This window comes from Scleropages formosus, chromosome 1 (genome assembly GCF_900964775.1).
Source record: "Scleropages formosus chromosome 1, fSclFor1.1, whole genome shotgun sequence".
Classification (NCBI taxonomy): domain Eukaryota; kingdom Metazoa; phylum Chordata; class Actinopteri; order Osteoglossiformes; family Osteoglossidae; genus Scleropages; species Scleropages formosus.
In genome coordinates, this window is record NC_041806.1 from 25,949,765 (window position 1) to 25,960,993 (window position 11,229).

General features: G+C 39.9%; 1 protein-coding gene across 1 annotated transcript; it reads right to left on the reverse strand.

Annotated features, from left to right (window-relative positions):
- Window positions 1–312: 312 nt before the first annotated feature.
- On the reverse strand, window positions 313–10,491 carry LOC108922246 (actin-related protein 3). Its single transcript, XM_018732275.2, has 12 exons — window positions 10,301–10,491; window positions 8,039–8,094; window positions 6,816–6,940; window positions 6,128–6,238; window positions 5,069–5,164; window positions 3,943–4,050; window positions 3,386–3,529; window positions 2,692–2,865; window positions 2,092–2,184; window positions 1,863–1,988; window positions 1,647–1,730; window positions 313–1,257 (listed from the first exon to the last, which is right to left on the reverse strand). The coding sequence occupies exons 1-12, from the start codon at window positions 10,342–10,344 to the stop codon at window positions 1,162–1,164; spliced, it is 1,257 nt and encodes a 418-aa protein (XP_018587791.1). The 5' UTR covers window positions 10,345–10,491; the 3' UTR covers window positions 313–1,161.
- Between the last annotated feature and the right edge of the window lie 738 nt (window positions 10,492–11,229).

An 11,229-nucleotide genomic window follows, 5' to 3' on the forward strand; every position in this document is an offset into this window, starting at 1 on the left:
TGCCTTCATGTGGGGGTAGTTTAGATTCCTGTCAAGCGTACATGGGATGTATGCAGAAGACAGGACAATTATGCTAATTCGATCCCCACTGGCTAAAGGGAATTCACCTAAATGGGGTGATTTTATGGAACAAATTAACCACATTAAGTGAGGGATGGATATATCTTGCTGTTCTCAATAACATGAAGTATTACAGCTTATCAAAAACTGAGTATAAAAGAGTGCTACAGGGGTTTTCAAAATGCACCTTTAAGTTTACTCAAACCATAACTGTCTGAGCCACCATATGAAAAGACACCACAAGAGAACAGGTAGAAATGATTGTGCCTTTTATTGGAATGTTGCATTAAATACACACTTCCGATCCACTAATCATTTGGTACTTGAGAAAACTGTAACAAGATACTGGTCCAATAATCGCTTAAATTGTCTTTATCCTCACCATCATCACCATAATTATAAGCAATATAATTTCTGCTGCAAGATACATATTAAAATGTAAGCAGGGTTAATATAGAGAAAGCACCAGCAGGAGTGAGTACATTTCAGAGAAGTTATTATGGGGGAAATAATTATCCAAAAAAAGTAGGAAAATGGAATAAAGATCAAGGTAAGCATGTTAAATGAGAGATTTTTTTTTCCATAGGTTTCCATGTGGGAAATGCTACAAGTATTCAGGTCAAACTGAGTTAAATGATGTTACCTTAATGGTTATTTAATCATTTCTGATCTCTCTAGCTTTACATATTAATTTTTTAAAGAAATTTAAACAAGCTCTTGCCTTGTAAACAGAAAAATTAACAACTGAAGCCAAGATGAGCTTCAAGCCATGGGAATACCTCAACATAGAAGAAAAATGGGCACATTACATTCTATAATCATTTTATAATGATTATGTTTTATCATTGTTTTTGCTTTTCCAACACATTGCTCTGCAACTACAAAACAAAATGAATTTATTTTGGTGTAGAAACCATTAATCCCACATTTTCAAGACATCTGGTACAATTTTCCATCGTGAGGTTTGGTCTTACTTTTTTTTGAAATTACACTCTTCCTGTATTTTCAGCAACTGTGACCCATTCAAAGAGAATATGCAACCAAAGCAATGCTGACCCTGGTCTCTTATGACAAAACCTGTATAAAGGCGAAAGTCTGCATTTATGACATGACTCCAAACACAGGGTTATGGCGACAAATGCTGGGCCCAATTTCCTCATAGTCCTTTTTGGTGTGGCAGACTTGGTAGAATTCAGGCTAGAAAAGAAAGGGATAACTTTAAAAGGTATACCAACAAAGTTAGTACAAAAATAAAAATTATTTAGCTGATCACTGGGTACTTAAATGTATTAAAATGCATACATATAAGTGTGTATATGAATGTGAGCAAAATTTGGAAAAGGTATTTTCACTGTGGTAACTGCTATATAATGAATTATGCTGTTGTGATCACTCACATTTGATCTATGGTGAATTTTGCAACAAGGCCTTGCATGAAAATAATGAAAGTGAATACTCTGTAAGGCTAAATGAATATGTCTCTCCTTATAAGCTGTATTTGAAAGAGCTAAAATAGAAATTAATACATTTTTTTTGTCCCAGTGGACATTTTAATCAGTGAAATCAATGACAAAACAAAAACTTACAGTTGAGGCCAGCATGGATCCTCCAAACCAAACAGCATATCTCTGCATGTGGTGGGTGATCACTTGCACATCAATTGGTTTAGGCTACAAACAGAAGGGGAAAAAATGTTTTCTTAATAATGTACAGTAGTATAATACGGTATAACAATATTTTGTGAGGACTTGCAGTAACACAATAAATGCTGCTTTGTAACAAACTTAGAAGTCCTCTCTCACCTTTAACTTGCCACCACTAAGTTCTTCACTCATTTTCAGTCGAGCATCTACCGTCCTTTTCAAGTCTCTCTGTAGTCGGCGGCCAAAGTCCCTGAACATAGTGGAGCCACCAGAGAGGACAATGTTCTGAAAAGCAAGAATGAAGCTACATGTTAGACTCACAAGTTACTGCTCATGCCTCTGAAAAAGTGACAGGTACCAATGAAAGTCTGACTGTGGTAGGATTTACCTTGTAGAGGGGACGTCTCACATCAATGGGACAGTTTTGAATGACCTCATCCACGACCTCTGAAATAGGCTGGGTGAAGTCAGGGTTCGCAAACTGCAAGAAAAATAAAGTAGAATTCACCAATTTGTGAAATGCAATGTAAACAAGCTTCATCAGTCCATTTCCATCCAATATGTTTTTCTAACGGAGAAAATGCCAAGGTGATGTCAGATGACAAATTATTTATTCTCGTCTTCCCAGCTTCAGGCATCCTTGCATGGCATTTAATTTACTTCACAACACTTATCTACATGTATGGCAAAAAAACTGGGAAAATATAACATTTAGAAAGGTGATAATCACTGAAAATCATTAACAATATTCTGAACAACGTAACACCAACCTGTGCTACCATCATAATAAAAGTCTAATTTTATTTTCATTTAATAAAGCAATGACAGTTAAATCTGCAGTTGAACAAGGCAGGGGCTCTGACAGCTCTGGCAGATGCTGCAAATTCCTCCCATCATTAGCAGGCGCTAGTAGATAGTAGTAGATCATGTTTTGTGCAGGTTATGTCAAGCAATTGCACTGTCCATGAGCCAAGTGCTGATCATTTACCTCTGGATGAAAAAAGATCTCAGGTCCCAGGAAGCGCTCATAGCCTACATCAATAGTGAACTCCTTCTTGGTGATGGCGTTGATGCCGGTGTACTGTTTAATCCACTTGGACCCATCTGTGTCATACTTATTGAATTCCTTTACTAAATCTGGGCACACATAACTGAACCGTTCCTGGGAAGCAAAGTAAAATACAAAACAAGAAAAGGGAGCATTACCTGTAAACAAAATAACCTTCACAGTCAGCAGTCCATCTTCTGTTATCTATTTTCTAATGACTGTCTACAGTGGTAAAGAAATAGTTCTCGTCATTCTTATGAAATACACGCTACAGAAGAAATTAAATACTGCACTAGTGACATCTGATGTGTATCAAAGGTATAGCCAAGAGGCATTCCGATTACTCATTTTCGTTTGCTTTGGCAGAAATGTTTCTCTAAAGTCACGTTCAGTTACTATGAACTGGTATTTAACTGGACACCTTCATCTACGTTTCTTCGATCAACCTGACAGCCATTTGTCTTATGGAGATCAGCTATGTCATGAGAACACTGATTTAGCACGGTAATGTTCACCTTCTGAGAAGTTTACCTATTTGACTGGAGAAATGCACGAGTCAATGGCTCTCAAGTTTGCCAGTTGGCTATTACACATTTACAGCTCACTTCAGAAGAGACGGTAGCTGAAGACATACCTTGACCGCTTTGGCAGTCTCCAGAGACTGCTCAGGAGGAATTCCCACCTCCCTCTCCCTCAGCAGTTGCTGGGTGAAGTACGTGATGTCGCGGCCAGCAATAGGAATGTGTTTTATACAACTGCCAATAACATATCCCTCTGCCTGAAGGATACAAAACCAGTATGATTGGAGCTGCTGATGCTTTTATTTATAGACACCAAAAATCCTCTCAAGCTTTTGACAGCTAATTTTTCCCCTTCAAACATTTAAAAACCTTTTTAACATTTTAAAGCTGATAAAGTAACTTGAGATTTAAGAGACAGTGTAGACAAAATGTAAATATACACGATATTTCTATAACCCAAGTCATTAAAGCTGTGGTATGAATAATTTCTAAATTATGGCATCTCTATGGAGATTCCACAAAAAATGTATTTGCAGATAGGAGAATAATCTGAAAAATTGTCCAACTAGAACCAGAAAGAACTTTTTAAAGAAATTCTATATCCTCTCTCATCAGAAAAGGCCAGGCTGCTCTACAGAGGCATAGTCCAGGTATTAGAGGAAGGACTCACCACAGGGATGACATGTGTGACCCCATCACCGCTGTCTATTACCGTACCGGTCAGTGTTCTCTCTCCCACCTGTCTGGATGTCCAGGAAGCTGCTAAGGCAAGAACAGCCTGCGGAGGGAGCAGCGCTGTTAGTAACCAGAAATGTTTAATGGAAGGGTCATGAGTGTGCATCCCAGCCCAATGTAGCAAAGACCAAGAATATGAATATAAATATAATACGTGCAACACAGAACATTTACATTAAAGTATCCGTACTTTGAAAGATTACCTCTAACTCAAATATTGGTAGTTAACAGCGAGATTACATTTAAATTACAGGCATGAGAACGTGCTTCACCAGTGCAAGAAATTGCACTGCAATCCTGTAACCTCTAAACTGAACACTTTGTATGCTCCTTTATCATATGGAGCTGAGGAAAACCCAAAAAGCATATGTTTATAAGGAAGACATACTGTATGTCTAGATTTGCTCATATTCACTGCCAAAATCAATTTACATTTATTAATTTAGCTGACACTTCCCTCCCCTACTTGCTCAACAGTATTACAGCAGTATATGATATTTCAACTGCCAACCTTTACATCCAAAGGCAGCAGCTCTAACCACTACGCTACCAGCTACCCCTTTCATTGCACTATTAAACTAAATTTTATTGGCAACACAGAAGATGCCTTCAGTAAGGCTGCCACATTTCTGCAGACCTATCTATGAGTCATTACATCCTTTTGGATTTTACCAGGTACTTCCTCACCCTCATATTTAAGAACAATTTAGCTATATTTGCACTAAGTGCCACAAAAAAAAATAAATATAGGTGACCCCAATCTAATCCCTGTCATAATGAGGCTTTTAGTAGGATGTAGATATATCAATAAATCAAATGTAGGTTTTTTTGTTACCTGGTGGGCAAGGTAATGAAACAGCTTCAGGTATGAGGTATTAGCTACAACCCCAATGTGTGAAATTTGTTCACGGAGAATTCCTTTAATCTAATGCTAGGTTTTGGTTAAAGATCTCTTAACAGTGACTCGCAAAAAAAAAAAAAAAAAAAAAAAAAAAATTTTTAGAAAATTGGACAGGGTGAAAATTTTCCATAGCGCTGTACATGTTGGAAAGAGATATTACCTGAACAGCTATATAAAGACCTGGAACGTTGAAGGACTCAAACATGATCTCTGCTGTATACTCTCGATTTTCAGGCGTATTCAGTGGAGGCTCTGTCTGCAGAGAAGACGTAAGAAAAACTTCGAAAGTCAGTAAGTTATAGGTAGAAGCATTTAAAATGTAATAGTTTATTGTACAGCCGCAACATTCCCGAATTATCTTCAGAAGCACTTATTCTGAGGAGGGTCATGGCAGGAAAGGCTCAACAGGCCAGGCCGCACATCCTTTTTTGTCTCCAGTCATAATGGAAAGTCCCCAGGTTTGGCAAAGACAGGTAAGATTTATCATCTCTTACTGCCTACTCCTGGGCACATTCTAGTAAACCTGAGTGGCTCCTCTCAAATTGCAGGATAAGCAGCTCCACTCTAAAGGCTGCACCATGACCCAAAGCGGGAGTCCCACCATCATACGATGGAACCTCATTTACTGTGGACTCCTCACACACTCCGGTGCTCTATTGGTGAACTACTGAACTGCCACTGGTGCACCAGTCTCAAGTCTATGTGATCCTTGGGATGCCCTGTGAATTGTGTTTTGCACCTTGTGCTGGAATAAGCACCTCAACACCGTAAGTGAGCAACGGACAAGTCTGGGGGACAAGAAGGGTAAACTGATAATTCTACACCAAGTTCTCCAAATGTCATGTAGTGTACCACAGAATGTGAAAAAGAAACGCAGTGATAAAGTCAAGTGTATGTTCAAAGTACGTTTCATTTCAAAACAGAGTTACAAGTGTAAAGAATACTTGAGCACTCAGAATGACTAAACAGGGGCATTTTTAGTTACTGAGACAATTATATACATGTATATGGTAAAAGTTGTATTAAAAGGAAATAAATTTTTCACAGAAAAATGTAGAACTCTGACCTAAATAAATAAGCACAAACTGCAAAAGCTATTATAGAAAACAAGTGTTTTCTTAGTTTAAGCCTCATTCTGCTGTCAAGCTATTTACTGAAGAATAGTTTGTGAGAAATTAATGATAATTCTGGGGTGAAGGTGTAGATCACTGTCTCTTACCAAGAGAAAGTAGTGGTCTTCGGGTTCAGCCCGCAGATACTTGAAGATGACCTGCTCCATGAACCTCTCCATGAGGTCCCAGTCTTCCACAATGCCATGACGGATTGGCCACTGTTGGCACACAAAGCAAGATGCAGTTTGTGTTTTTTTGGGGCTGCTCACATAAACATGAAACCAACAATGCGAGTTCAGTGAATTACCACAAACTGTATAAACGACTTCCACACACACACCCCCCCTTCATTTTCAGCTACTACTTATTCAGTTTCAGGATTGTCGAGATCCACAGTCTATCCCAGTAAGCACAGGGCACATGATGGAGAACTCCCTGGATGCCACAGCAGTCTATCGCAAGGCCATCACAGCCACTCATTCACTCACACTTTCACACTCACTACAGGGAATGTAGCAACAGTTCAGCTGAAGCAGAGAGGAAACCAGGACAAGTGGAGGAAACTCACAAACTGCACATAAACACACAGCCTAGCAGCTATGAGGCACTTGCATTACTCACTGCTAGGCTGTGTGTTACTGACGCACATACTACCATGTGGCAAAAGAATATGTCCATAGCCAAGTTACACCTTCATAATACAGAGAATATAAGTTTTTTTAAACTAATGTCAACAGGCTATTAACTTATGGAACTGAGATCAGAGGTCAGTGCTGGAGGATTTCGGAGCTTTACCTTTGTGGCGTATGTGGGTTTGTCTATAGCTTCATCACCAATGAAAAAGTCCAAGTCATCCACCCCCTTCATCATCCTGCGCTGTGCCTGGTCCCCCACCTTGGCCGACTCTTTGATGGCAATACCTGGGCATTGAACAAATGCCACATAGTCTATGAACTGGGATTTACCACACAATGAAAATTAAACAATTACTTTGAAGAGGGGATGTACACATTTAGAAAATGTTAATAAATGTATGTATTTTTAACAGAAATAAAATTGAACATAAATGTCTAAAAATTACCAATCAACAACATAGACAAGGACCCCTCATCTCACTTCTGTACAGCTCCACCATCATTAGGAAATTAACACATCAATCTTCAGGATTGTTCTTAACAGAAGCTATTAGTAATAAAAAAAATTGTGGAATTGTCAACCGCCTCACCAGAATCATACAGCTTTCAAAGCATTTAAGCAAGAACTAGATAAAGCAAATTCAAAATTACTCATCTGCAGTTACTTCTCCTCTAAATTTTGTGTTGCCTCTGAGTAATTATTTGTATTATCTTATTATTGCATTGCATGAAATAGACTACACAAAATATTGAATTCAAATATTCCATTAAAAAAAAAAAAAAAAAAAAAGTTAAGTTTTTCCAATTGCAATTTTACCAATTTTTGAAACTTTCTATGGAAGCAAATGCTGTCTGTGTTTGATAAATGTTGCACTGTGCAGTTAAACACAACAGAATAATTCAATGCTCTTTCACAATGGTTACAGCTCACAGCTGTACAGTTTATTTTGTATGATGGACACACAGGTAAAGACAGAGAAAACTGCAAGTAGTTAGAAGATGATCACTATATACAGATGAAGGGGACCAAACTGGAATTTGCAGACAGAGTGCATTAGCCAACTTGGAAGGTCCAATACTTTGATATGCTACGTCTCATGGAAATGAGTGGTGTAATTTTTTTTTTAGCTGTGCAAAAGCTTCATAAATCTGCCCCAAAACTTAATTTCACCTGATGTTGTTTGAATTAAATGATAACTGCAGAATTCTGTTGAATTTAAAGTTCAACCAAACTAACAGACAAAATATTCAATTTTTAAAAAATGCAAGCCATTTGTAAAACAACCACAAAAAAAAGCCAATTTATCTTACAGGTCTAAAAAAAGCAAAACCTAAACATGGGCCTGTAGGGTGAATTCAAGAGCAATGAGCAGTAACACTTACATGAAGGAACAATAAATTGAGGCTCTGTGTTTCCTGCATATCCAAGTTTTGTGTATCTGAAAAAAACAATATTGTAAGTATCTCAACCACATGCAATGCTTGATGTTTCAACTAGGTTCACAATGTTTACAAGCTGAGAAGGTGCACATATAAGCTCTCACATACACACACACACACACACGCCTTTTAAAAGGCTTTTAACAATATGTGCTGTATCTGACCAACAACTCATTTATGTGCAAAATCATTAGCAATAAGCTGAAGCAGTTAAGACATTCATACATTTAGCCTCAGTGCTCATTTTGCAAAGTGACAAAAGGGATTTTAATAGGATTTTTAACACTATAGAAATATTTTGGAGAACAAACAAAAGCAAGTGTAACTGTATGATGAAAGCAGACTGATGAAGACAATAAAAACAGTAAAGAACAGAGAAAAATTAAACACTTCCACACTCACTGGAAGAAAAAAAAAGAAAGACTTGAAGACTTTAAGATTGTGCTCTTCTGAAACATTTGTAACAATCTGGGCTGTAAATTCTTAACACGCCACTTATCAAAGAAGTGATTATTATTAATCTTAGCTGATGCCTAAAGTGACTTACAGGGATACTGCGAATGGGTTCTACACTCCAGGGCAAAGTGTGCATTTATTTAGCTCACACTTCTCTCCAAAGTCACTTGCAATGTTAAGATACTTGCAGTTATTCACCCATTTATATATTTTTTTAAATTATTATTTTATTTTTTTATAGAGCGCTCTTCTCACGCAGTGACACAGAGCGCTTTAACACAGGACATAAGGCAAGAAAAACAGATACAAACAAAGAAGACGGTCAACTTATGGCTACCATAATGAAGAACTTATTATAGAGCTATGAGTATACCTACTGGCCACCAGGGAAAGGAACAAAAACTCCCAACTGTAAGTTGAGGGAGAAAAAGAAAACCTCTGGGGGTCTACGGGCCAGTGGTAGCCCACCCCTCCTGGGCATTCTAAAAAAATAACAATTTGTAAGCTAGTGTTTAACAAGTAATTATAAAGTTGGTGAACGGAATCTCGGATCCCCGACTTGGCATGGAACGTCTCGATCGTCACGGCAGATGGACATCATCCTCTGTCAGCATGGGATTTATACAGCTGAGTAATTTCCTACTAGAGCCCTTTCAGGTACCTGCACTGCTACAGGAGCTGGAAGTGGGATTCGAACCTACAACCTCTGCTAACCAAAGGCACACAGCAGCTCTCAGCAGGTGGAACGTGAACGAAGGTCCACGGACGGATTCAGACAGGGGTTCCAGCCAACAGGCCAAGGAACTTTCCACTGAAAAGGAGCTGCATCTTCAGCCAGGCCTCAACCAAACATGTAGTGAGTGACAGTTCGAGAAGAGTCCACAATGACTATGTTTACCACACACCGACACCAAATGGCATGCGACGATCACTCTATAAATACGTGTATTTTAACTTTAAAAACCTGTTTTACACGTGGCCAGTGACACGTAACTAACTGTAAGTTACAGTCGGCGATGCGCCTTTACTTGATAGACATGATGATCAGGAGGAATTAAGCACCTCGCGCAGCTTTCACTATTAACTGTGACCTGAGGCACGATACCTGGATTAGCGCCCCTCAGTACCGTGCCGTTCCGCGCTTCCGAGAAGCGGAGCACCTAAGGAAGCATCGGGGCGCCGAAAACGACCATATATGGAATCAAAAGGCAGAACGAGGAAGCGGCGCGAGGAGGTCGGCCGTGTGCGCGTGCTCACACCGGGGCGCCAGCGCAGGGACACAGAGCGTTAGACACACATTAGGAAGCAGGCCAACTTCCTCTATCTAACTTTAGAATGAGGTTCGCGCTATTTCGCCGAGTAGTATATCATGAAATGGAAGCGTTCACGAGTGATGGTCGAGTGAGTGGCGGCACTCGGGGGGCAGCAGCGCTTTCTTTCTCACGCCGGTGACAACAAACAAAACGGCTAAACGGCTAGCTTTCCCCCTAGTAGTCCTCGTACAGTTAGCACTGTCTAGCCCTCGGGGTTGCAAAATACGAATTAACCTGGCAAATTTCGCAGAAAGAGCCTCTTAGCCGTTCTAAGATGTCGCGCACGACACTGAATGAATGGAAGAATGGAGTCGAGTCGCACAGAATCCTGCACAACACACCCTAAATCCGGAAAACGCATCACTACCCACTTCCATTCCACACTCCACTCCACTCCGCCGCGCCGCCCAAAAAACATGATCATAGAGCAGCTCACCCTGTGCCACAGTCGACGACACAAGCCGGCAGCCGTCCCGCCATTCTTCTTTTTCTATGAAATGTGTTTGCGTGCGGGTTTTAATAGCGGTACTACTGTCAGCGCGCAGGATGAGCTCTGCTGCTGTGCAGAAACGGAAGGCACAGCGCGAGCGCGGCAGTTCCGGCTTCCGCACTCGCTGTCAGAGCCTTGGGCTGAGCCAAGATGGCGGGCGGGCGGACTGACTGCCGGCAGGCGGCAGCGCAGACAAAGAGGGAGCCGGAGAAGAGAGCCGCGCCTACTGGCGATCGCTGTGCCCTCAGCGTTTTTCCGCACACCTTAAGACCTGCTATGCAGTGGGAGACACAGCGAGTACATTGTCAACAACTGAGTGGTTCATTTGTATCACAGCTGAAGTTTTTGATTTTGTGGCTACAAATAAAATAATGTTGTGTGTACGCGTTTTCTCAGAGATAAAGGCCAATACGGTACTGTCAGCCTTCTTTACAAGACCATTTTTATTTAAAATTTATCCGTATGCATGGCCTAGACTACAGCTGTGTTAATGTGAAATGGAAACATTTATATTTTTATAATAAACAATGAGAAATTGCTTGGAGAATAAATGTTCACTGTGTTTGATTTCTGACACAGTGATACTGATAGTCTGTAAGCTTCTGGACTGTTAGACTTTTGCTCTGTGCTCCAGTACATTACATTTGAAATGAAGCACTAACTATGAGGTTAAAGTGCAGACTTTAATCTGAGGGTATTTGCATCTCCATTGGGTGAACCATGCAGCGATTGCAGATGTTTTTATACATGGACCCCTCCAACCCCCATTTTGAGGGGCCACAAGTAATGAACAAATTAACATAATCTTAAATAAAATTGTCATATTTAGTAACAAATCCTTGGCACCCAATGATTTCCTGAAGTCTGTGACTCCT

Bases quoted from the DNA above. Each gene is read 5' to 3' on its own strand.
- LOC108922246 (XM_018732275.2), bottom strand. From the start codon at position 10,344: ATGGCGGGACGGCTGCCGGCTTGTGTCGTCGACTGTGGCACAGG. The intron at 6,941-8,038 runs GTAAGTGTTACT...TTCAATGCCCAG, and splicing joins TCAATTTATTGTTCCTTCAT to GTATTGCCATCAAAGAGTCG. The intron at 6,239-6,815 runs GTAAAGCTCCGA...GTGTGCCAACAG, and splicing joins AACCCACATACGCCACAAAG to TGGCCAATCCGTCATGGCAT.